Source organism: Micropterus salmoides, unplaced genomic scaffold (assembly GCF_014851395.1).
Source record: "Micropterus salmoides isolate LMB-PRFRI ecotype aquatic unplaced genomic scaffold, ASM1485139v1 Ms_hic_scaffold_13, whole genome shotgun sequence".
NCBI lineage: Eukaryota > Metazoa > Chordata > Actinopteri > Centrarchiformes > Centrarchidae > Micropterus > Micropterus salmoides.
This window is the reverse complement of record NW_024040374.1, coordinates 21,922,733-21,950,623: the sequence shown is the minus strand read 5'-3', so window position 1 is coordinate 21,950,623 and position 27,891 is coordinate 21,922,733. Positions and strand designations below refer to the sequence as shown.

At 41.8% G+C, this 27,891-nt stretch overlaps 1 protein-coding gene across 1 annotated transcript in view; it reads right to left on the bottom strand.

Annotated features, from left to right (window-relative positions):
• The window catches only part of celf5a (cugbp, Elav-like family member 5a), a 181,898-nt gene that overhangs the window by 51,050 nt on the left and 102,957 nt on the right, over positions 1 to 27,891 (bottom strand). Inside the window, exon 5 of the mRNA XM_038716210.1 lies at positions 26,294 to 26,342. Coding sequence (XP_038572138.1) covers positions 26,294 to 26,342 — 49 coding nt within the window. The remainder of the gene's footprint in view (positions 1 to 26,293; positions 26,343 to 27,891) is intronic.

The window sequence follows — 27,891 nt, the reverse complement described above, 5'->3', positions numbered from 1 at the left end:
GTGCCAGAGGGCTCTTCCATTCTTGTCAATATATGAAATACGATTCCTTTAAACTTATCTTCAAACATGCCTTTCAACCAACACTTGTCTTCACAACAGAGAGAGGGACCTTTGCTTCATAAGTGTGTCTGAGAGAAAATGGAGGAAGGTGACTCACTGGCTACAGAACAGAAAAAAAGGCCAAATAACTGTTGAAGCGTGAAAGTTTGAAAAATTTCTTTTCCTTTTCCTCTTGGAGCAAAAAAAAGCTTTCAAGGTCCAGAGATTGTGAAATGTTATTTTTCATCTCCCTTCTTTGAGGCACAAGGAAACCTGAAAAGCCACGGTTACAGCAGTTTAGTAACCATCCTATTTCAAAATTGAGGTCTTTTCAGATGTTGTGTGCCATTCAGACCTCCTGGGATTCTCTGCAGTGTGCTGTATGAGTCCTACCACGTCTAAGGGTTGGATGAAATTGTGGAAAGCTTTTTTTACAGTACGCCATAACGTTTTCCCTTCTATACCAGCCATAGCTTACTCTGGAACCATGCAGAGCGGCTATCTAATGCTGCTTGACGGCTGATCTGTTCTCATGCGAATAACTCCTCCATCTCACCATCCCCTCTTACTCTCTTTCCCTTTTCATCATATTTTCAGATGCATAACTTTAGCTGTGCATTAGTATTCAAGAAGTTATTCCTCCATGTATGACAATTATATCTCTTGCATGCATTTGTATCTTCCCTCTGCTCTGTAGTTGAATATGTTATGTTGCTTTGGTAATTTCCAAGCTCTGAGACATGCAATCACTGTTTGGGCTGCTAGATTCCTTATCTGCTGTGACAAATAACTGTTGAGTGGCAACAACAGCAACAGATTGCCATGCAGAACAGAGCCTTTTAATGCAGCAGCATTACAAAATGAAGTAGCTGTGAAGAGGCAGATGCTATAAACTACTCACTTAATTTGCTTCAGAACAGTTTTCTTCCATCATATTAGAGCTGATAAACAGGGCAGAGTGTTGCACAGATACGTTATGTCTCCCCTATATAAAAACTCATCTTCTGAATCAGAAGAGCCTCCCAAGACTATTGCTTTCACTCATCAGTGAATGAACAATAAACCTCTGGTGTTCCAGATATCCTTGATAGCCATCTTAAAAAAAACACCAATGGGATTACTCCTGTCAGCATACGCGTGAAGTGTACATTATGGTAATGCAACCATCAGAAAAAATATTATATTTCTTGATTTTTACTTACCCTCTTCCCCACCTCACCCATCTTCAGCTCCAAGAGACAATTTAGACTCGTCCTTGGCTCAAAGGCAGCATTACTTGAAATGCCTTTAGATTTGGTACACACACACACACACACACACATCAAAGAGACCAGGAGCTTATTTTCAAGTATTTTGCACCCTGAGGCTAGGAGCTACTTCTGAGGCTGCTGTGTTCCCTGTAAATAGCTTGGTTTTCTGTTCCACAGATCCCAGCAAAGCACCATCTACCAGGGAGCTGTGGGCATGGGCCTCCACGCTCTCCTATCACCAGAGGTAACAGCGAGAAAATCACTGTGCATAATAGTTCTGCCGATTGCTTTCCTAAGGTGTTGATCAGTAATGCTCACAACAACTAAACTCAATCTAAGTCTGCCAGGGCAAAGGCATCCAGAGTATGTTCTGCGACTTGCCTTTGAAAGATCAAACTTCTCGTCTTGCATTTGATGGTGCTACCCTGTGATGTGCTAGAGGTTTCTGGGCGTTCAGAGTCTCTTTTATCCCATCTTTGTCTTGTGAGGACATAAAGAGTACCATACTGTACGTAATGTAATGAATAATCCACAGTCAGAATATTTTCACTTAATTTTATCTATTAGTTTTTATCATTTGAATGTTTACGGGACTTGCTATTGTTCAGCATGGATATCATGGCAGATGCTGCAAAGATACCAAAGAAGATGTTGTCGGAGGAAGCGAGAAAAAAAGACTGGCCAAGCAAAAGGCTCATGGCAAAAGGCTGCATGACAAATGCCGAGCTGGCATTCTTTCTGTTGGATTAGTAAGTAATATTGCTATGTCTTGTGGGTTTGCACTTGCTTGATGTTTGCCTGTGTTAGAGAAAGTTGTCAGCTAGTTTTTGATCATAAGTCATATAATCATTACAAATGCACGTGCACAGATGTCCTAATTTACGACAGCAGTGAATTACAATATTCAATAATGTTGCTTTAAAAGGTTTTAACACACACTCTCTGGCTAACCAGTATGTATTCACAAAGCCTATAATTTCAATGAAAGCAAACTATATACTGGTATATATGTACATTTGTCTCTTAACAAAAAGCTAGTAATGGATTGTGAAGTTTGATGTGATATTACTCAGTGTATTTCTCTGTTTGCAATATAGAGAAAATCCTGGAAAAATTTGCGGGCTTCAGCTCAGTAACTGACTGACTAAGCTTGGGTATAATAAGCAAAAACAGGCCTTGAATTGAATGTCAGAAGCTCTGCCTTACCTATCTTTTTCAAATAGCATAAATCAACATTAAAAATAACAGTATTTTTACTTGGTAGTGGAAATGTGCCTTTATAGAAAGTTGTTTCAGTCTGCAGCTTCTATTGCTTTGCAGCTTCTATTGCTTTCTACAGTGATGCCCTTCTTCTTTGTGATGACTGCTGTCAGCCAGCAAATCTGATGCCTTGGAGTGCATAGCATCATTCACAAGAAGACTGCGTGCTGTGATTAGCCCTATGCCTTAAACCATATATGAAAATTCATTTTAAATGTCCTTTAAAAACCCATAAAACATCCATATTGACTCGGGGCTGTCAAGCTGTAGGATGCTGCTAATCAGTTCCCTCTATGGTCCATTTAGCCTCTGTGTCATTAAAGATAATACAAATAAAATAAGTGTTAACATGAAGACACTTTGAATACTTCCCGTGGAAAAAAAAAAAAGAATCAGCCTCCCCTCACCAACTGTCAATAATTTGCTGATTTTTTTTAGTTTCCCACGCTTGCAGTGCGTTTGTGCTGAACAAATTCCAGTTAATTGCAAGGCAAATGGTACAAAATGTGCTCTGTGACCATTTCAATCCTGTTTGCTATGCTCAGCAAGGATGCATCACTCATCACACCCACACAAACACTAGCATGGACAGATAAATGGAAACACATAGATATAAAGACTCCAGTTAACACACAAATTTGTGTATGCCACACACTGTCCTGATTAGACACATGCGTTGTTTTAATTTCTCGGCTTTACACAGATGTAAAATCACAACACTTTGCTCTACCCTCTCTTGACTTTGACCAATATTGTGAGTTAGTAATATTCCAGCAATGGAACATTAATGAAAGGTTTTGCAACCAGCATAGACGCTTGGTTGATCTAATGAGATCCCTAACTGTTTCTGCCATCTGCCAGACCCTAGTCATGGCATTAACTATGTAGCCATGGTAAGCCTCAAACCTCTTTGAAATGAAGCAGCCCTCACCCGTCCTGTGTCAAGTGCTGATACACAAACGAATGCATCTCACGGAAAGCTGTGACATGACACAAGCACTGAATACTTTCAGTAACATGAAAATATACTGTGGCTATGCAACACACTGTAGAACATAGTTTAAACTGAATTATATTGTATACTCACGAAGAAAAATGCCCCCCTGGCCTCAGTCTAATGTAATGCTTTTCTTTGATTTCACTGAGCTTTTGTAGCAGTATTGACATGCCCGGTATGTAAGGCCTTGCTTTGAGTCAAACTCATTTGCAGTTTAGGAGGGTACCATTGTTCTCCTGGCCGGTGGAGAGGTCACTGCAAGGGAGGAGAATAAATGTGGAGTGATTGACTAGTCTCTGTTGGAGAAATGAGTTCTCCATTCATTCCCAGGCTTCCAGAGGTGAAACGTCCTTCAGGAAAGTAAACACAATCTGACAGGGCCCTACAACAGGCGCAAAGGCACAGCATGACACAGTCAGTAAGGAAGGCACTTTGCTCCACACTCCTCTCCTCTCCAGCGTCCCTCTTTTCTTCCCAGCGTCCAGTCAGTACAATGTTCCACAACACATCAGGCCTCGTTGCTGTATCTGGACACTGGATTATTTTTCTCACTACTGTGTAGATATATGCTATACTCATGATCTCACTTGCACTTCACTCTGAAAGAAAATGGGATACATGAATCCAGAGGGATGGGGTGATCATTCATTTAAGGTTATTGGCGCAGTTTTCTCTGTAGGCTTCCATCCCAGGTCCTACCAGATCCCAGGTCCCTCCTGGAAAGCAAATTGAAAACCTGAGCGCCCATCAGAGACCAGATTAAGCTGATTTCCCGACATGCTTAAATTGCAGTAATCTCGAATGCAGATCACATCTGCAGTTAATTGATGGATTTGCCAGAGGATCTGAGAGAGGTTGGGCTCTGTGAGCCCCTGTTTATTTTCAGAAGGCAGATGCTTTAACCCTTCTCTGGCTGCTGCCAGCCAGAACTCGAGGCCAGTGAATCTTGGAGCTAGCAGCACACTGTCATCGACTGTGACATAAGTGTCCAAAGGCTTAGCCTAACATTCACCCACAAACTCTGCCTAATTAGAGAGAAAGATGTGCCTGAGTTTCTGTTATACATTGGTTTTGCATGAATTATTCAAAGCACGTAAGGCTTACTGTTGTTCTTCAGGCCCTCGCTTGCCATTCATGGTAGAAACTCCAGTGAGTATACGGGTGCCTGCCATCTACTCATGCAAATATGCTTACAGAGAAAGTGTAGTTAGCAGCTCATCACAGCATTGTCACATACAATTCTGTTAGCTGCAGCCATGAAAGTTTACATCATGGCTACGAACCTGCGGAGGGCGAAAACGTCAGCAGCCAGAACTGTTCTCTTGTTCCGTCTGAAGAGAACTCTTTTTTTTGTCAGATTCACACAGCAACAAGCGAAGCCAACCTAAATCTGAAGATCTGATGCCAAATCATTTTCTCACATGTAGTAAAGAACAACAAAAAAAAATGTGTGTGTGTGTGTGTGTGTGTGTGTGTGTGTGTGTGTGTGTGTGTGTGTGTGTGTGTGTGTGTGCTGGGGGGGGGGGGGGGGGGGGGGGGGGGTCAGAGAGAGAGAGTGATTGCACAAAAAAATGCATGAGCCCTGTATGTGTTTGGGGATGTGCTGTGTGTTGTGGTTGTGGCAAGCAATGATCTATTTTTTCCCATTACCCTACTGCATACGTGTGGTTCATTTACATTCATGGTTATCCAGATAATGAAGCTTTCAATCCGGGGGATCCTGTGGTGAGAACAATGAACCCAATTACCTCCTGCCGCCTGTGAGATGGGATGGCAGACTCTGAGACAGATGGGAGAGGCTCCACTCGGCCGGCAATCCAATCACATTCATCTCGCTTGCTTCCCGTTTCCCCTGTTCATGTGTTCTGCAGCAACTTATCAACAGGCAGGGGCCAAAGAATCTGGGATCATTACATCACACACACCAACAATTCTACAAACACACTCCCTGAGGTCCACTCGACCCCTGCAATCTCCCCCCTCCGTTCCCCACTGATAACATGCACCTCAGGTTTTCTCTCATCCTTCAAACACAATGCTGATCTTAAGAGCTCACGTGCTTCACCTGCTTAAGGAGCACAAGGTGGTAAGGAAAAGGTTTTGTGGGTGAGGTAATATCTACCTCAATCTTGATCTCATTATCAGCGAGCCAGGGTCTGAGCTAAGAACATTCCTAATGATTTATGCAAGTTTCCTTTTTCTAGCTTAATATTTCAGTTATATGCCCTGACTGAAATCTTTGAAAGATGTGCTCAGCAAAGGTTAGTGGCTACTTTGTGTGGATGTGCAACACGATGGAAGAAAATGGAAATAGTGTTGATCAAGAAAGAAGTTAAAAAAGAGCATCTCTTCTGATCACGTCTTTGATGCAATCCTATGAAATGAAAAGAAGATGGCTGTTGAATCGTCTTAACTATACCCCAACTTGTGTTATCTTGCAGCATGATTTGCTAGATGATGATAACAAATGACAAAACTGTAAAACATTTAGTTACAAACTTATGATAAATTAACATAATTCACATAGTAAATAGTCATACCAGTATTCCTCTTCAGCTTTAAATGGCGCTGCACCAGAACTGCTTTCTATACATGTCTTGGATGTTTTATGTAAGAAAAAGTATTGTGTGTATTTCCTGAAAGAGAGGACTTGACGTTCAACAGTAGCCAATGATATAGACTGTGCCCAGACCTAGACGGTGCTTGAGGGAATATATTCCACTATTAGATAATTAGCCAATGATTGCGTGAGAGCTGATACCAATTCTGCATAATACGCCAATATTTTCTGCATATTTCATGCAAAATATACCCTTATCTTATATTCTTCTCCCCGTATGGCCCCTAATTTCGACACTGTGATCAATAGTAATTGACTTAGTGATCGATGTGTCATTTGAAGTTTTCCATCAGGCTGTACTGCCATTTGTTGTGTCCACACTATTGTAGGGTTGTATATGGTTTGTTAGTGGGGATCTGCATGCTAATGCTTATAGCAGCTCCCCTGAGTGGCATATAGGTGTTTTTATGTTAATGAATGTCAGGAGAAGAGATCTCGTTGGTCATCCCTGGGTACACACAGGTGTGTAGGTACACATACTCACACACCTGCCTGCACATGCGTTCCTGCTCTGTCACACACACACACACACACACACACACACACACACACACACACACACACACAGGAAGAGACTGCACACCCACAGAACCCTTGGATGCATTATTGATAAGCTACTAATTACGCTTGTTGCAATTTCAACTGACCTTTCCCGGGAACATCCCGGATCATTATAAGCTGCATTCCCTCTTGAAATTGCAAAGGTAATCTAAAGTCCACTACCCTCATTCCCCTTCTACCCTCAATACTACCCCCTCATCCCCCCACACAGAAACACACACTTTAAATTAAGATGTGTTCTTCCAAAAATTGTTGAGAAAAATATACAGGAGTAGGAGATGGGAAAATGCAAAGAAACAGGAAAGACAGCAAAATATTGTAAACACTACAGCTATACTACATCTCTAAAGTTTATGGTTATCATTGTAATGCTCAGTGTCATCTAATTCTGTTAAGGGTTACAAACTACACCATCTTGGGTTATTATACCTGTTTGTATGCCATTATGACACTTTAGTCTGAAACATTCTCATCATATTTTACCATTATGGCAAATGCATTACTGTAATAGCTCTCTTTAAAGCAGCTTTCCTGCTCAGAAACCTATTTCTTATTTGAAAGGCCAAAGAACTTTTATGTGAGTGGAAAAGATGAATTTTATTATTTTTTTAACAGCAGCTGAATTGACTGGATATTTCAACACACCTTCAATTGATGGTCATGGCCTTTAACAATCAACCTATTGATCCAGGGGTTAGGTAATTTACATGAATTAACATTGATTTATAAAATAGTACAATGAGTGTATGTGCAGAATGGCATTAGTAACACTTAAGAAACACTTTTGCCAATTTCTTTGGTTTGCTTTTGTTTCAAAGCTGAAACAAAAGCACACAACAGGCACACAGTCAGTTACAAAAAGTAACAAAGTCAATAAGAATAAGAACCAAAGGACTCCTGTACAAGTACAGTCACTGACTACATGCTTTAATGACATGCACATACAGGTACTATATAGCCTTGATAGATCAGACCAATACAAACAATTATCCTCTATATGAAATATACATAAATGCAGGTACTTCTGGAGTATAGTATCCACAGTAAGCTTATCAATTACAGAAAACTGAAAATAGCACATGTATTGGTATAGTAAAATGTGGAAATAATACAGACAAACCTACCAAGTTGCCTCCCAATTTATGTATTAATAATATACGGGTGTACACTTACACTTACTCTACCAAGTGAGCCATCCCTGATCTAAGTATCTGGCTGTGGGAGACATTTCCTCTTATTCGTATTACCAAGCTTGAGTTGTCCAAGATAACGCACATGATATAATTGGAATAAAAATGTATTTTCTCAAACCACTATGTGGTGATGAAGTTAGGGCAAAGAGCTTCAATGCCACTGTAGAAGCTGCTTGTTAAGGTTTGCATGTCATTTAAAAAAACGAACTGCTGTGTGAAGGTCATGGTGACAAATCTCTGAAAAAGTTTCATTGTGTTGTATCTCTACGTGTTTACTAGCTTTTATCTTTCCACAACTTTCCCCTGTCTTCGAAACACACACACACACACACACACACACACACACACCAGACCACAAAACATTTCCACAGATTCTGCAATTCTCCCTGTAAGAACGGAGTCTATATGCCTAAAGAGTTATTCAGCTCTTCCAGTGCAATCAGATTTTGTTGGTGATGGGAGCTGACTCGGAACCAAAATAAATAGATAGATCGGGAAAAGGGCTGGGAACAGCAGTTTGCTGGCAGCGCTGTGAACCAGGTGAGCCAGTGCAGGCAGGGACGACACCAGCCAAAGGATTAATGGTCTCAGGGGAAGCCAAGGTAAGCCTGCTGCTCCTGCTTGACATCTTTGTACTTGTAAGAGCACAGAAATTAGCCAGGCAATGCGGTGAGTAATGGGCAGGGCGCTTCCATCAGTCCCATTTAACAATGCATGCAAAGCCAACAGAGGAAAATGCAAGGAGAGTAAATGTTCTCTCCTGGGCATGTGTGGAGACTTGCATGGAGCAGTTTATCACATAAGGCATAGTGTTGTGAATGCAGCAGAGATATTACACTTGTCATGACTGTTAAATTACATACATTAAACAAAAGTCATATAGATCAGTGTTAGCTTTGATATTTTTTGGACAGTATCAACCCTTAATTCTCATTACATACATTAAATTGCAAAAAATAAACAACGGACAAAAGAATTTCTTACTGGACACCATGCAGCTTCAGTATTATTTATTAATATGGGATGTTTTTGACATTACCCTAGTGTTCATGACACCACTTCTGAACTTGTCTAGCACTGCATATACAGACATTATCATCTTCCAGGAACATCATGATGAAACAATGCTTGAGCAACAGGGTCCCTCCTGGGCCTGTACAAAGGCTGAGGCACGATCATCCACTGTAATGACTCACAGTGGGAAAAAAAATATTAAAACGTCCACAGAAACTTCTCAAACCTGCAGCACTATCCACTTCTCCACTGTCCATCCGTTTGTTTGCTGAAGTCAAGCTGACCTCAGCCGCTGTTATTTGTAGAGGAGTAAAAAGTTACCTCGGGGGCCTATAGTACATGAAACTCAAAAGACTGATTACTTCAAGGACTTATAAGGACTTTCCACGTGTCTTTATGCACACACAGCAAATTTAGTCATTACTTTGTCACTTCCTCACTTTAATTTTGAAACTTTTGAGAGTTTTTGTCTTCCTTAGAATTTGCATCTTATTTTATGTAATGTATGTAATGTAGCTGTCTTTTGAAGTGTGATTTAGTCATTTTAAATTCAATGCCCTTGATAGTTACTGCACCGCTTGAATATATATGCAACAGCTGGGTATTCCCCATCCAGCCTCCTTTTCACCTAATCCTTACACAACGATGAGAAAGCATGCATTATGTATTTTCCATATAGACATTGAGCTATAGTAAAAACCAGGGACAGCTAATCCTGATGAGTGTCGATGGTGGCCCATAAAAGGGCATAGGTTTTGTTTTAATATTGGAGGGGACACATATCAAGCAGAGTACTGGGACTGGACCAACATCCCCAGAACATTTTGAGCATTAAACAAGTAATTTCCTGTATTCTGGTGAATTTTTCCAGATGCACATTTCTTTCTTTTCTGCATCAATTCATGTTAGAATGTTATCTACTTGCCCCATGCTGTGCTGTGCATTAGCCTACATTATTGCTCTGCTGATATGGTAGTCTGCGATGGACTGGCAACCTGTCCAGGGTGTACCCCGCCTTGCCCCCGATGTCAGCTGGGATTGGCTCCAGCCCCCCCGCGACCCTGTATGCAGGATAAGCGGATGACGATGGATGGATGGATGGATGATATGGTAGTATCCCCTTCAGACCGTCTGACAGACATAACCCCGTTTGGGACTAGGCTACTGGATATGAGACAAGTGCGCTGCTCTTTATCAGAGGTGGAGAAGACGGAAAAAAAATAAAAACACTTCACACTCATCAGGCATAAATCTCACCACAAATCCACACAAACGTTACCTCCAATAAAGTGCAGCCCACAGCTACTTCAGAGCGAAGCATCCTAGAGCAGAGAGGCAGACACAGCAAACGTGTCTTCAATGTGAGGGGGCCGAGAGACAGCAGTGACACAGAGCTACCAGTCTGAGGGACGCCACACTGCAGTCCAAACCTTCTGAGTGCCAGGAAATACTACAACATGCACATATGACATAAAGTAACCTGTTCTGTTATGACTTTATTGTCCAACTATTACAAATTTCTTCTCACACTATTTTGACCTAATTTTTGAAATCTCCAGTTATTTCTATTGTATATAACAGTGGCCCTAATACTCTGTTTTCCGACTACAATTCCGCCTTTTACTTTATGTTATTCTCTCGCTCAGTTTTTTATCAAAATTATTGCTAGGGACAATTTAGTAGTTGCTGGATATTGGTGGGTCATATCTCTACCGTCCCTACTAAATTCTATTGGGTGCAGACCTATGTGGTGTCTGGGCCCCTCCAGATGTTTACATACTGTATCATGCACAAACAGGCACGCTCCCTTCACGCCACTAAGCAGAAACTTATGTCTCAGCACACACCAAATGTCATTGACTTTCAAATCAGATGGTATCACAACATGCTCAGAATTGTGCGCGCTAACACGCACAAACGCACACACACACTCAGACACACACCAGGCACCCCTAAACAGGATCAAAACTCAAAAGCAAACGTGCATAGGATTTCCATATTACTTCAAAGAAGACGTTTTTAAAAGACTCTGAATGTTTGTTGAATCCATATTTCTACCAATTTTCTCACAAATCCATTTAGCAAAATATTCTAGCTGCAAATACACTAAAAGACTTGACTTAGTCACTTGTACTGCCCATGTTTGCTATATCAAAACTGTGTAATAGCTATATAAGCAAATATGCTGCTGAAACAGGTCCTACTGTCCCTCTGAAAGAAGATCATTTTGATTTGTTTGTAAATATGTTAAATGCCCCAAATAACACAACAAGTTAGACTATCCTGTTTGAAAATCCATCAGCAGAGACCAAACTGTCTTTCCTCTGGTTGGGAATACAGAATCCTTCTTGGCATGGACGGGTGAATGGATGGACGGAGGTATGGAGGGATGAAGGGCGATAGAGGTCTCCCAGCTGTCTAAGACCCAGGCTCGTCCCAGCACACTGGTTCCCACTAATGACCAGGGGCCCTGAATTCCACCGGCTCCCCTGGGACAACAGCTGCTGCCATCCCCAGCTTCTCCACAGGCTTTGAAGGGGACGTGGCAGCAGTTGAGCTGGCTACGATCCTGCCTAGCAGAGCAGCAACTCAGGGATGGGGACAGACAGGCTTGTTGTGCCAGCAGGGTGGCTAAGCCTGCTGAAACCCAATCCAGCCAATTACTCCCTCCGAATGCCAAGCTGGCTCCCTAATGGAGAAACTGGGGACCACACGCTGTTAGGTCCTCTCACAGGTTTACAGCTTTTACAGGTAAGCAGTAACACTCCCACTTCAGGTCAGGCATTTTTCCTGTCCATTCTGACAGTCAGGACTAAATTAGGAGAAAAGCTCAGTTTGATTCTATCCAGACCAATTTGTTTAAAGTGACAAATTCCTTTAAGAGCTCTTGTTTCCCCCTGTCTTCCATCTACTCACACATAGCCCCTGGTTAGGCTTACCCTTTAGACTTTTTGCAGAGAGAGAGAAACTGCTGTATAGAAAACGGCCAGGCTAGAGGGGGTGGACGCCTATGGTTAGACTACCTAATCATTCTGTCCACGTTCCTACTGTTCAGATAAGCAGTACAGTGCCTCTGGTGAGCCGTCCCTCCATCTGCGGCATACATATACTTTAACACAGCTAATTTGTGCAAGTCTTGCAGCACTTGCACACCATTTAGAGATACACTTCAGATTTCACTAGAGAACCAGTGGACCGTATGGCGGGATAGAGGTCAGAATAAATAGAGCTGCTACAACCCAAGAGAAATCAATTTAAAATATGTATTGTTTCAGCAACCAATGTTCTCTGTCAAAGCTGTTGAAGTAGCAATGAGCATTATTGTTATTGCCAATGAAATGTTGCAGCTGTGGGTAAATACAGTAAAATGTGAATAGTTTTGCTGTGCCACAAAATCAACAAAAACATGAATCAAATTAAGCCCTTTCATTTACTGGTAAAGAAATATTGAGCTTTTCTTTGGTGTTTTTAAACTTCAGGATCCCAGCAAACTGAATCAGGGAGAAATATGGCAGACAAAATTAATTTTGTTACATGTGACAGCTTCTGGACTTCCTCTGTGTTTACAAAACAATTTGTGAAAGTCCACTGAACCAACTTTCCTCTAACAATGTGTTATGAGACGGAGAAAAACAAGAGAGAATCAATAGGTCCTGTGGTCATGTATAATTTGCAGGGCCAGCACCTGGCTGCCAACAAATAAAGATTTTTTTTTTTCCTGCACGTTGCATTCAAGGATATTGGACAATTTTGTTGGAGGTAGGCGGCTATTTTCACCAAATCCTGGCTGCAGGTCAGCCGAAATGATTGAATCTCTGTAAGCTCTGTGGGTGCACACAGCACTGTCCCTGTGTAAACAGGACGCCTGAATATGTTCTTCACACTTCTTTGCATGTTGTGTTTATATCCTTGCACAAGCTCAGCTGAGACACACTGACAAACTGCACCTTGCAGAAGTCATAGCCAAACCACACTGGCGGTAAAATAAATCTTTTTAATTGCATGGAGAGTAGTGTGCGATTCTCAGCATTTTTTCTGTGTACAATCTTCCTCTAACCATGCACTATGTGATCGCGTTTGTGTGTGTGTGTGTGTGTGTATGTGTTTGTGTGTGTGTCAGGTTGGTTGGCAGGCTGTGAGGCTGCCTTGGCTAGTCAGAGAGCTTTTCTCCCTGAACCAGCTGGGCCCTCCTGCCTCCCTCCAAAGTAGTCAGCACAGACCACATGGTCTCACCCCCACTCTGAAAGGTGCCATTCAACCTCACACAGTTAGACACACATGGCCACGCATACTAGCAGACACACATACACACACACACATGCACATACACAGAACAAGACAGACAGTGTATACAAATGCGCCTTCTGCTGTCCACACACAGCAAACTAACCTGTTCAGCTGAGCCATACATTAACACTATAATCTAACAGGGAATGCAATAAATAGCAATAGGTTACATGCAGATCATCCAGAGTGAGAAATGACAGCAATAGGAATGCAGGATTAGCTATAAGTCAGACACATCGACAGCAAGTAAATGTCTTAGCTGGCAATTCCACAATGTCCCATGTAAATATTGCACTAAATAGTACACTTGGAATTAAACTCTTTATCCTAATATTTACTTAATATTATACATTATGTACTTTATTTACTGAATATTGTAATTCTGTGTCTCCACATGGTAATGTTACTACTGAAAATACGGCAATTGCATGTCTGTTGCTCTTTGGTTTCTATCTCTTTTGTTCTGTGAAATGAGATGTTCTTTTATTGAAAAATGATTTAAGGATAGAAGGGCATTATAAAACCTAATCATAAAAAATGTGTGATTTTGGGCTACATAAATAAAAACCATTAAATTATTTGTTGTTTTACACTCTAAAAATAAGCAATTTGCTATTTTTTATAATACTTATTTTCATAGAAAACAAAAAGCAATCAGTTGCAGTTATTGTTAATTCTCCATTCTGTTTTGCAAAGCTATACATGTCATGAGATTAAACATGCTATACTGTAACTAAATTTTGAGCCTTCAGTTGCATTTTTCAAACATATTCATCTCAAATCAGTTGCTTTGCTTTGTCAACAGTGTTATTCTGGAAAACAAGTGAATTTTTTTTTAAACTGTGCCGTGTTTGGTGAAGAGAAGGCATTCGCTCTTACAGGCTCGTTCTATCAGTCTCTCTGGATGAGGTCACTGAGGTGGACAGAGATAAAGAGATGTGTTATGGACAAAAGGCAAGGAGGAGGAGCAAGATGTTGGGAGGTCCAGGTCACATGGTGGGCCCCAGGACCTTGTGGTAGAGGTATAACGCACTTCCCCTGAGCTACATTTACCCTTTAACTGCAGTCAGGCAAGCAGGGTGAGTGGACATAGGTAGGTGTGGGAGGGGGGGGCACCGGGGGAATGAAAAAGAAAGTGAGACGAGTGAGCTGGAGAGAGAAATGTAGCATTGAATCTTAATGTCAGATCAGAGCTGAGCTGAGATCTCTCCTGCCAGCAGCGTACGAACATGCATCTGTATCAAGGGTAAAATATTGTGATCTTTGATTATTCCCTCTTTCACCTTTCATTAATGTTATCCAGATAGAAGGCAAGGCAGCTTGACATGCACACAAGAGAGCAGAACGGATTTCACAGGCACACTGTCGAGATAGCACAGGATTTTGACAGAACCCTTTGTTTCCTCTGTGCTGTTGCTGTACATTACTTCTCTGCAGTTGTAGGTCACATTCATTTCATACTCAGATGGAGCTGTCTGTCTGCAGACTGTTTTCAGCTATTTATGTTCTGTTTGCGGGCTTGTGTGATAAGAACGGAAAAAGGCAATTTCCCCTCATCATGTGCAATAAAGGCAGAAAGGACATCAATGAGTGGGTTACTACTGTAATCACACATGCAGTAAGTACAATCATTTTCTCACACACTCACATACAACATGTGAGGTGACTAGAAGGAGGGTAGAAGAAACAGAAGGAATGGAAAAGAGGAGGGTGAGGGTGGGGCTAGGCGATATGGTTGAATTAATCATCAAAATAATTATTAATATAATTATAAGATATGTTATATATTGATTTGATCTATTTATCTCCATATATGATATGTATGCAACATCTCAAATAAAATAAATTGATTTCCAAAGCAGTGTATGGTATGTATGGTTTTGTACTTCAAAAAATTTAATAGCGAAGGTTGTTGGTTTTTAATTAAAGCTTTCTTTGAATCATTAGGACTAAATACATTTGTAGAACTATAATGACAATGATCAAATCATAATCAAAACATGACTCGGATGAAAATTGATAAATGATTATATTGCATTACTGCCCAGTCCTAGTGGGGGTGTGGCAGGGTTTGCAAGTTTTTTTTATTTTAATGGAATCAAATGGTTCAAATAAAATCCTGTTTCACTGCCGTGCAGGGATCGCATTTCCTCAGATAAATAATTCACATTGTACATGCTGGGAGGCCAAGAATAGATTCCTAAAATAACAGGAGGGCGGAGGATTTGAGGAGGTGTGGGGGGAAGAGTAGGAACAACTATTGGAGGGTAGTGACAGTCAGCAAGCCAGGGATTTCGTCATCCCTCCAGTCCCTCCTTGACCTAGGAGAAGGACCATCTCTTGATAGCATTGCAGTACCAGCTAATATTATACCCACAATGCAGCTGCCTTACGACTGATAGGCCCAGATTTAACATGTTCCTCATCTCACTGGTTGCTCCCTCTGCTGTATGATTGGTCTTATTAAACTAAGCTGCCACAGATTAAGAGACCCAATCACATTAGGATGCCAAATCGCCTTGCAAAAGTACCCCTCCTTCCAACATTTGGAGTGAGATGGTCGCATCAGTGCTTTAAGGTTTGACTTTAATATTCAGGAATGAATCCCTGCTTCCAATCCAGTGTATTAGGTTGATGTGTGCCAGCATTCCAGGCAGGCAGGCAGCTGTTGAGGGCTGTAGCTTTCCCTAAAGCACATTGTGCCTGCACTGCTCCCCGACTCCCTGATAACATTAATGCCAGGCAGATGTCCCTGAACTAGTCCAGACATTTTCTTAATATTAGAGTTGTAGACTGGCCTCTTTTCTTTGCCCCTACTGAATTTCTTGAAAATCTCCTATGGCTTTTAAAAGCAACACAATATTGACCCACAATATCTTCCACATCAACAAAAGCCGAGCCATTCGCTTCCCTAATGGTAGGAAAATCAATAGGTAACGAATGGGCTTATTTATATTTCAAGCGATGATGTGCCATGTTTTGGGTTTGTGACAAGTTTATTGCTGTAGGGGGATACTGAGGAGAAAGATTTGCAATACAATAATGAAAAAAACATGTCTGTGGATCTCTATCAGCTGTTGTCATTCTACAGCAAATAACATCTGTTCCAGATGGGGATCTCTTCCTTATCAAGACACTGCTCCACCTCTGTCATTAGTCTAAGTCCAACTCGGTAGCTAATCTAGAATGAAAAGACAGTTCGACCTCTCAGATCTCACCCAATAACTCTATCCGCTATCAAAGTACTCTTTGAAGTTCACATTCTGTAAAATTGGTTCAAGTGTCAGGTCAGAGTTCTGGCAGCCAAAGGTACAGCAGTCATTTGAAGCCTCATTCTTCTTTTTAGTTATTCCCCCATGCAATCTCGGCTGTCTTTGTATTCTTTAGCAGGGGCCCTCTTCATGTTTATTGCAAAGAGGCAATCAAGATGGCCTGTGTTTGTACCTGGCCACAAGCCCCTAAGAACTAAAGTGTCTGGGGATACGCTTATTAACTTCTTTGCACAGAGACCCATTTGCCAGTCATCCTTGACAATGCCAGTTCGCCTGATAGACTCATCGATGAGAGGCGGCCAGGGGAAAAGTCAACAGAGTGAGGGAAAAAAAGAAAGAAAAGAAAAGGCAAACAAAGCGCACATTAAGGGATTGTATAAACCTGGTACACATATCATTGTGAGATCCAAAGGATCTAGTGAGAGAAGAGGAAGATAGGGCACGTTTTAAAAAAGGAGAAAATACAAACTCGCATTACAAGTTACCATGAACCATGACAAGGCCAGGGCAGTTAGAGCATGACCACATCAAAACTCGTACTTCAGGCAGTAGTGCTGCAATAATGACTCAGTCAGGAATACACACACGGATAATGTTAAAACACTCCTTCTTCTCTCATGCACCAAAGCTAAGGTTACCCCAATCATCTTTTCAGCTGCTGCAGTTTTACAGCCCCAGAATGACTCCTTCTCTCTCCATTACCTCTGTACTCGTTTGACTGGCAGATGGGTGGAAAGACTGTGGATGGAGAGTGGGCGGGTGGGCAATCATGGGACTGTGTGTCACAGTGCGTGTATGCTCGCAGCCCTATAAGGCAGGTGAGACGCGGATGGACCTTATTTAAAAGCCTCTTTACGGTGCCCACTGAACCAACATTGGCACTCCCTAATGGTGCATCACAGACACGCCATTCCATGCTATTCCTCACCATCACTATGTCCTTTGTCCTTGTCTGTTGTCATTGCTTTAATAGCTGCCACAGCTTAAGTCACAGACAATACTCATTACAATACATAGACTGATTCCATACAGATTAAATATTCCACTATGTACTGTATTTCTGTGGCCTGCAGGAGTACTAATCTGTGTCTAATCTACTGCTTCCATATATACTGGAATCATTTGGTTGAAGCAGGCACCATTTCCAGTCCAAGGGTAGCAGTGATGCAGTGACAGAGGGTGATGTGACAGGCAAATAGAGGTAATATGCTAAAATGGAGAGATAGAGAAAAGAAGAGGTTAGATTGGTGGAAAAGAAGCAGCTGAGTTACAGGTACTGGATCTGAATACAGGTCAAAATGTACAGCAGTGTGTTTTTTTTATAACTTTGTTTCTTGTTTCTGCAACTGGTTTATACCAGCAGAACTTAAATAAACTCCAAAATGTATTAGTGTCCTCATGCATGCACCAAATGTGTAAAATTTGGATTAAACAAATGATAAAAATCAAATACATGAGTGAAATAATGGTGTGTTGCCCTGATGGCAAAACTGAGGTAGAAAAAGCTCTTGTCTTCTTCTTTGGCTGTTTTCCTTTCTTTGTTATTACTTATCCCCCCCCCCCCCCCCCCCCCTCCACCGCTGTGTTTGCGCTGTCTCTCATTTTTATTTAATTTCTTATGATTATTTTTTCAGGCATTTTTGCCTTTATTGGATAGTGACAGCTGCAGCGTTAGATAGCAAAGGCGGGAAAGGGAGATAGGCCCCTGGTCACGGACCCGTGCTGCTGCCGTAAAAACTCAGCCTTAAAGCTAGGGAAGACAATGTGGTAGAAAGTACCAAGAGGCAGCTAGATTTTAAAAGTATCTATCCAAAAAAAATCTTATCCCCTCCTTTACAGCCTTCCTCCAAAGCCACTACCAAAAACACATTTTTATGTGCAGTGAGTGCACGGGCAGAGTGTTTGCAGGTAGACTGGCAGGTATAAAATGATTGGTCGTGCTTATTACAGTCCTGTGACAGCCACAGATAATGGATCTTTTTCATTTTTGTCTCAGAGCATTTGATTTGATTGCTATCGGGATGTAAAGAAAATTTCCACAAATATAACAAAAATGATTCTGAAATAAATTGCCTACCCTTGCTTTAATGGTACGCTCTTTAAGGTGAGCTACCAGGGTGCCCCTCCTCTGTCTGTTTCACATTTGTCCTTTTGTCACTCGTGCACTTTTTATGACCCCAGTCTTGAGAGATCCACCACGATCATTTTTGGAAAAAAAAATGTAAACAATTGTGTACAAAGAAGCACATTTCTCTTCGTCACCTAAACACAATATGAATGTGTAAACACTGTCACATGTTATAAATATAGTAAAACTTTTCATTTGAGTCACAATCAGCTTTTTTCTTTCAACGACTAACAACTGGAAACTGCAGTATGGCTTTTCTTAGTGTTTGAGTTTCTTCAAATGGGTTAATGTTTGTGCATGAGCAACAATCATTTTTGTTTCTCTCATGTCTGTTTTCGTACACACTAAAGCTCCAAATAGTCTTTGGCCTCTCAGCAAACAAATAGGACATTTTCTTCCCACATGGAGTGTAGGGAGCAAAGGTCTCACAAAATTAGGGCAGACAATTCAGTACTGGGCAGAGGCCAGGAAGTGAAGAGAGAAGGGGCAAAATCTGAAAATACTGTTGGCCTGAAAATGATCAAACTGCCTGGAAAATATATAAAAAAACATATTTAGCATCTGTATAAATGGTTATTTCATTGTTATTAGCTTGTACTCTGTAAATACAGACCTCAGAAACCTGTCTAACTCAGTTTAACTCAACCCAAAGTAGGGAGTGGAGCTCTAATGTATGAGTGTTATATTTATATATGTTTGTGTGTGTGTGTGTGTGAGTGTGTGTGTGTGCGCGCGCACGTATTTGCCTGTGCGCATGTGTCTCCAGCCTCCTTTAATCTCCTCCCATCTGCTGGTGGACCTCCTCTCCCTGTTCAGAGGCCTGCCATGCCCCGCCCGATCTGCCAAACCTGACCTCACTGTGGGTATGTGTGTGTGTGTGAGTGTGTGTGTGTTGGGCTGCTTGATGAGCCTGGTTCCTTATGAAGTGGTGTCATTAACGAAGAGAAGGAGCAAAGGGGTGATTGCAGTGATTTGGCAGAGGTTGCACAGACACTGTCCTCCAATCAGAGCCCTAGTTACTAGGCCTCCTCCAGCTCCACGGCAATCACAGAGCACCAAGTCCACAGAGGGCACATGCACACACACACACACACACAAATCCACACACCAGTTTATCAGCCTCAGTTATGGGCTTGTCATTGCCATTATCAGCTTGCACTGTAGGTAATATACCAGAATATTTGACATCAGCATGTCATGGTCAACATTCAATAGGCTTGTAAAAAAATGTTTAATTATTAATTATTATCAAATAAATTGAACTGCACAACTGTTAGGGTTAAGCTGAATTTCTGTGATAACACTAATTTATTTACACATTTAAAGTAGATGGAAATGAAATGGTAAATAAAATGAAAAAGTTCACAAAACAAGGACAGCCTTAAGGACGCCACTGTACTGTATATGCAGTAAGTAGGTTAGCATAGCAAGCTTCTTTGCTAATCTAGCATAAACTGTGAATAGAAGGTTCTATGAAGTGTGTAATAGAGCTGTGAGATTAGTGCTTGCATTCACAAAGTCCTAACAGGCCTTTAAGGTAACATGAACAGTGAAATGTGACTGTTACAAAAAACTAGCATGCAATTAATTTTTTACAAGCATCTTGCCAACATGTTTATTTTTATGTTACAAAAAATATACAGTACAGAATGTTGCATAATTGAGGAAAGCACTTTTGAGATTGTTGTATCAAAAGAACATTTCTTAACTGATATCCAAAGTTAAGTCATGTGTCACACTATCTTGTACTAATACCATAACAATTTATTCCTTTTTACTGACACTGAGATATCAGATGATATACCATGGCTCACAAAATGACAACTCAAACATCAAAGCACTACATTTATTTGACACAGAATTTAAAATCCCTTATTGTCGCAGCAATGTGGATAACTACGGTACATTATCTGCATGTTTTGATGTGTTCAAAGGGTACAGAGAAAAGGGCAGGAGAACCAGAGGGGGACAAAGAGAGAGAAAGAGAGAGAGAGAGAGATGGGGAGGGAGAATGACTTATAAAGTTCAGAGAATTGAGCACAAAATTGATCTGCAGTCTGTCTCTCCCCAAAGAGGTTGAGGATCTGTAATGAGTATGGCAGACCAGATGCATACGGGGGCTGTCTCTTCCCCATTTCTATCCCTCTCTGAAAGAAGACAAGTTTGTTTCTCAAGGTGATTGTTGCGGTGATAAGGCAGAGGGTGTTATTAAGGGTGACAGCGAAGGGGCTGGGAGGCAGTGGCTGACTGGATCACCTTGTCCCCATCCCCGCCTTGCTTCCTTCTGCATGAGCATCTCCACCACTGGCCTGCCCTGCCTGCTTGCTCGTCTGAACACAATCTGCTGGCTGGAATTACCTCCCGGCCCCAGGAAAACTAAACATGATTTCTGACCTTTCCTTTCTGTGTTCAACAGTAACCTTTGCTGATCCGCCTACGCTACGAGACCATCACAATGAACAAGGGATGGAATGGAAGGGATGTGTGTGTTTTTAAAAAAGGGGGAGTGAGGATGAATGTGTGTTCAGCTGGATTTATTTATGTATGCATATTTAAAGTACAGGGGGTGAATGCAATAACAGCAACACTTGTACAATATCATGCAATCCAATACAACAGCCCTGCAATAAATGCTACCTTTGGGGTTCTACGGTTTGTTGTCAGCCATTGTAATTTTTATGCATTACCTGCAATATCATGCTTTAAGGTGTTTCTGTTATTTTGTCTACATGCCATAAGTAGCTGCTGCTTCCATCTGTGCATGTGCTGACTGAGTATACCACAGAAGTTGCAGGTATAGTGTATTTTGTTGGAAAAAGAGTATGGGACACTGTGTTTGCAGAAATACTGCATCTTTCAACTAGCTAAATTCATTACATCATCACTCTGCTTTCTCTCGTAGTTTTTTGCCATATCAGCAAGTTTTGCATTGGCATTATCATTAGTAGTTTGTTAGATAAGGCTAATTGATCTCCACCTACCCAGTGTATTAGCGAATTGTTGTGATCTACTTCTTCCACTGACTCTGCATAACTCCAACAGCCTCAGCACAATCTGACCCTCAGGAGCAGAGCACATCCCTATAGAAATGATTCCATCATCTTTTTCTCTCGCTCTGTTTGTTTGTTGCTCTCCTGCTTTCTCTCCCCTTGTCTGTCTTCCATAAACCTAATTCCCCCACCCCCAGCGCCTCCCCTTTAAAACAAACCAGTTTGTGCTGATGTGAGGTTAAATTTAAGAGCTTACAGGCAGAGTGACCTGAACATCCCAGGCCAGCTCGTTGGAGTTGGCTGACTGAACTCTGGGCTAGCCAAGGCCTGTGTATCTGTATTGTTTGTGTAAGCACACCAGAGGGGATTTGGACAAGTGAGTGTGAGCTCCAAAGGAGTGACCCACAGCTGGCCTTACCATTGGATTAGCTCACCCTGATCCCCACAACCTCTGAACATGTTCCCTACTATTTCAAGATCTCTCCATTTATGCCCAGCCAAGAACATTGTGGGCAGTAATCTATAGTTTTCCTCTCTCCAAAGGGAGAAGATATACTGTTCAGCTTCACCCCTGCCACCCCTCCCTCTCGCTAGTTTATCCACACTTTTCTCTGTTTATTTTGCACTTGCCCCCCACCCCCCCCACCCCTTCCACTTTCAGTCTCTCAGTACAAATTCCCTTCTACCACCTCTCTACTCTCACCATCTGTCTTTTCACCCCCCATTCCTCTCCCTCTAACTACCCTTCTCTCCTTCATTCCTCCTCTCTTTTCTAAGGGGGATCAGTGGAGCTTAGAGGCCTTCCTGCTTGGTTCATTACAGAGCTGCTCTGACATGGGGAGCTCGTCTCTCTAGTAAGGAAAGGAGAACACCACTGATGTTTAATACATGGACCACTCTGTTGTCTTTCACACCAGATAAATTCATCATCAAAAACTGAGCACAGAACAGCAACAGAGCATGTAAACCTGCTCTCTCAATCTAGATTCCAAATCTCTTAACTTATTGCCTCTCGCTCTTGTTCTCTCTCTCTCTTTGTTCCGTCACATCTCAGTGAACTGGAGCAAACCTTTTCATTGTCCTTCAGTTGGAGTAAACACACAAACACAATGCAACGCTGCTGTTTGGCCCGCAACATGAAACACAGCTCATGAAAAGAAAATTGACCCATTCCATTCAGCATATATGTACACTGTGTGTGTGTCTGTGTGTAAATACCTATACCGAACACGCCCCTGTGTGTGTGCACACGTGTTCCTATCATTATGTACATCCAACTTCCCACTGCGTGTGTGTATGCATTAGAGACAGTGTGTGTTTCTGTGTGTGCGTGTGTGTGTGTCAGAGCCGTATGGGTATGTATGTGTTCATCTGTTTGTCCTCTCTGTGTGGGTGTGTGCGTGGGCGGCAGGCCTGCCTTGATAATGCCAGAGCCTGTTTCTAATCCAGGCCTCCTCAGTGGGCTGTAGCTCTAGCTGTGCCAGGCAGGCCTGGTGAAACACCAACAGAGGCCCATCTGACAGCTAGCCTGCTCATCTCTCTGCTTTCTAGACAATCTCTGAGCTCAAAACTTTAACAATGGGTTAAGCTGGGAAATTTGGAACTTCAAGGAACAAACATTGCAGCACTTACACAGAAAAACAATTTATTCTGCAGAGAGCAGGCCAGATCTTTTAAGATGATCTAAAAAAAGATGATAAATCTGATGAAATGACAGCCCGCAAAAGAGGGAACAAGAATGGACAGATAGTAATGGTGGAATGCTGAGGAGGGTGCCGATGGTAAAGGGTTTACGATGAAATCAAAGTGGTTAAAGCTGATTAATCCTGTGTAAGGACACCAAGCCATCCAAGGAGGCATTGAACAGCCCTTCAAAGATGAAATATCAGCAGCAGTCAGTGCCAGTCATCAGTGCCATGTGTGATGGAAAATCAATCTATTTCATATCTGAGACCTGCGAGGAGAAAACGAGAGAGACAGGTCCCTGCTGCGCCTCTTTAAACGTCTTCTGGAAACATCCCAGAATGGTCTGCGTCATCAGTGACGGAGACCATTCACGGTGCTGGTGGCTCAATGTGTAACGGCTGCTGTTCTGCTAGATTAGGTAGGTGATTGCCCATTAATATTCATTTCACAGTGTGTCTTTGTTAGGCGGCAGCAAGGGATGACAGAGTATTTGGATGGATTTACTCTACCGAATATTTCCCTTTAATTTCTGTAAGCTACCTAGTGGCCCCATGTACTGAAAGTTTGACCAGTTTGTTCAAATGTCCAAGAGTCATCAAATATTTAGTTGAATTTGTTAGGAGAATACGTTCTTGTGTCTTCCTCTTTGATGACTATAGGATGGCGGTTTAAATTTTTACTGAAACAGCAACCAGGGAAAGTACACTGTCTGAGTCTGTCTGGTCTTAATAACAGCGAGAGTTGCTCTAGGAGGAGCGCAGGTCCAGCAGGCATAAAACCACAGTAACAGGTCTTTCCCTAATGGCCGACCAACCTGGCACAGGTGATCTGAACAGTCCTCCTCATAATGAGATTAAGGGACTAATTAGTATGAGTGTGTGTTGTAGTGTGACTGTGTGCACTGAGGAATATATTCCCCCTATCGGACTTGCAGTGTGGCCCCTGAGAGAGCAGGCCATACTGGGTCTTTCCCTGGTGTCCCTCCCTCCACTGCACTGAGATGCTAATTAATATTTTTTGCATCCGCTCTTCCAGCTCCTCTACACTACGCTGAGTTTAAAATCCTGAAGTTATTGATCTTAGTTCTGGCAACAGCAGCCAAATAAGGATCAAAATAACAAAATTGTAATTTTGGCAGTTTTAACAATGTTAAATAAGGAGAGTAATAATTATATGAATTTCAGACAGCACAATAAAATGAGCAAATAAGAAGCTAAGGCTTGTAAAAGTAGACCATGTAGAAGCGTCAGCAGCACAGTCCATCACCCAACAGCAGCAAGAGCAGCTAAAGACAGAACCAGATATGGAGAAAACCAAAATTATCTTTGCCAATGATAATCACAGACATAACTCAAGCCAGTAAATTAGAAGCAGGATGACAATACAAGATTGAAAAAAAATGAAAATTCATTCCATTTCCCTCTGCATTTTCCCTCTCTCTCCCCCTTTTGCTTCTACCTCCTAACCCGTTAAAGTCAGGCTAGTGCTTGATTGCCCCTGCGGCACCACTCTGACCTGTTCATTTAAGATGATGTGCAACTCTCAGGTCTGTTCCAGCAGACATTTGTTCCTCAGTGGGGTCCCACGGCTGGCCAGTAAGAGGACCCCATACTGACCAAAGTGCCCTGGGAGCTCTAAAACCAGCCACTCACAACCAAGTAAAGAGACAGCTGAGTGTCATTGTTAATGTGGACACACAACACCACAATGGCAAAATCAATGGAGCTATAGGGGACATCAATCTTGACAGCACAAGACCCTTTTGCTTGTCTAACCACTCCTGTAAAGCTCTGAGTGAATGGTTGAAGAAAGAAAGAAAGAAAGAAAGAAAGAAAGAGAACATTGAGCACTGACAGTGATCTTTATTGGCCTTTCCTCCATCCATCTCAAGGGGTTGTCCTGTCCTTTGAAGATTGTGTGCATTTGACCGGCAGCCAAAGTGGCCAGCCATCCTAATTCACCCAAAACAGGCAGAGGTTTTTAGGTAAAGCTTCAGAAGTGCAGCACGGCAGCTGTATGCAGTTGGCATCGTGCTTGCATTTTCTCTCCCTGCCTTCACTTCCAAATCTCTCTCTCCTTCCACCAGGATTTGAAAGACTGGAAACAGCGTTCCCTCTTTAAACAACAAAAAGGCATTTGCTTTGTTATGGGGTGACACACAAGATGCTCACCAAAAATATATAAGCAAGGTTCATTGTTTCTGCCACTGACTTGAAGGATGCCTCCTCATCCCATTAACATATATGCAGATAGGCAGCGAGCAAATGAAAGCCTCCAAAAACGGGAGAGATCAAAGACGACAGAATTAAGGCCAAGTAATGAGGATCTTGGCAAGAACCCTGCAAATGTATTGATTGTTTGGCAAGCTGGATGTGCTCCTGCTCCACTTCTCCCTCCCTCTTTAGCATTTACTCTCGTGTTTTGCACATAGACCAAGCAGTGTGGGCTTTAACATGTGGGCCACTTTACTGGCTACACTACGATAATGTACTTGGCTTAGGGAACAAGAAAAGAGAGATGGGTAGCAGGGAAGCCCATCGAACATGTACTTTCTTTCAATAGCAGACTATTTAATCAATTACAACCAATACAAGGGCACACGCAGGATGAGGCTATGTGAGATGAATCCACAAACCTAGAAACAAATACATTAAGCAACAATATGCATGGGCTGAGATTACACACATGTCTACTTAAATTTGTTACAACTGCCACAAGCAGAGAGACTGGCAGTTAAACTAAGATGTCATACAATCACATAATGTATTTAATACAGAACACAGTTTGCTTTAAACTATGTGATAACCTTTGTTTGTAATGATCAAAAAAAGTGCAGCAACAGAATAGAATGAAAAAAAGTGAGTGTTGTCTGAAGGAATATTGCATTGAGAACAGTGGAACAGATGAGATCAGAGGGAAAGAATGAAAAGAATTAGCCTAGATGGGGCAGATGAAAAGGGGACATGAATAAATGATGAAGAAAAGAAGACAACTACCTCCACGGCTCTCGCTGTCAGCCGGTTTCACCTGGATGGGGCGAGTCATCTGGAGGAGAGAGAAGAAAGAGCAACAGAGAGAGGTTAGCGCTGGTGACTCAGGCTGTCGTTGCTACAACAAGAGACCACAAACCAGAGGTGTCAAGGCCCGCTCTCCCATACTAATAGCTGTTCTGTGATACTGATCAAAGTGCCTTGGCTGGAGAGGAAACCAAAATCCCATCATGCAGCTAAGTTGACTTGACACTATAGTGTTTCTGCTGCCTGTTATTCAATGTAAACAAAACAACTCAGCTCTCTTTCACACATAAAATAGAATGTGTGTGCATGTGTGTGCGTGTGTGTGTGTGTGTGTGTGTGTGTGTGTGTGTATGTCCATTCGCATTTGTGGTATTTCATGGCAGGTGCATGGAGAGGCTGCAAGGCTTCATATGTGTGTCTAAGTGATAGAGGAAGAGGCAGTCCTAATAAAAGTGAATTCAACCACAGGAGGAGAAAGATCAATGCAGGCCTATTGATCCGGGCCCTTGGGCTGTGGAGAGTGTCTGGCTAGGAAGGATTCTCTGGTTAGGAGGCTCTCTCTAATCCACTGGACCCTGATAAGAATGGCATTGCCTGGATTAGATGCCTCTGTCATCACAGTCTTTGTGTCACGCTCTCCTCCTTCCCCAATTTTACTTCCTTCTTTTTTCATTATTGTTGTTCAAGCTGAACAATTTCACCAGACTTGGGCACGATTTGTTTGGAGGAAAAGTTTGAAAAAAAATGTAGCTGTGATTTACAATGTGTTTGTTACAACTGCAGCACCATTTTTTTTATTGAACATAAGCTTCCTCGTCACGTACTGTATTAGTGCACATACTGTTTAAACACCCATCCAAATGTATAATTTGTATATATTTGTTGTAGCAGAGCATAAAGTCTACAATATAATTTATGTGAATAGATCTGATACCAGTGCTCTTCCTTCCATGATTCAGTCCAAAACAAATAGATTTAACGAGAAAAAACGCACACATTTTAATAAAATTGGGGCCAAAAGTGGCACACATTTATAACAAGATTACTGGAACATAAAAGCAACCTCTTACCACACTCAGCCATTTACAGTAAACCATTTGTAGCTGCTATCTAAGCATCTTTTTATTGCTAGAAACTATTTGCCATTACCGGGCATCTCAGTCAGATCACTGGAAACCATCCAACACTAATATTTTTATACCTACATATGTATATTTCGTTCCATTGCCCTGTCATGTATCATTTTTTGGGTACCATTTCAGACTAGGCCTGAAAAGGTCAGATTTAAAGACAGGGCAGTCCAATAAAAGCATGACATGTTCAAGGAGAAACACCATAATGGGATTTTAAAATGTCTTAATAACATGCTGATATATGGGGGAGAGGCCCAGGCCTGATTCATTAAGTGCTAAACGTATCCATTTTCACCTTGAGGAACTGAGTAACCTTCCCTCACTGAAATGATTCCATAAATTTACCCATCGTAAATAATAACTAGCACCGGCTAAGTCTTTGTAGGAAAACAAGGGGGATGTTATGCTTGTGAAGGTTGAGGTTTTAGCTCCTTGTTTCTTGGC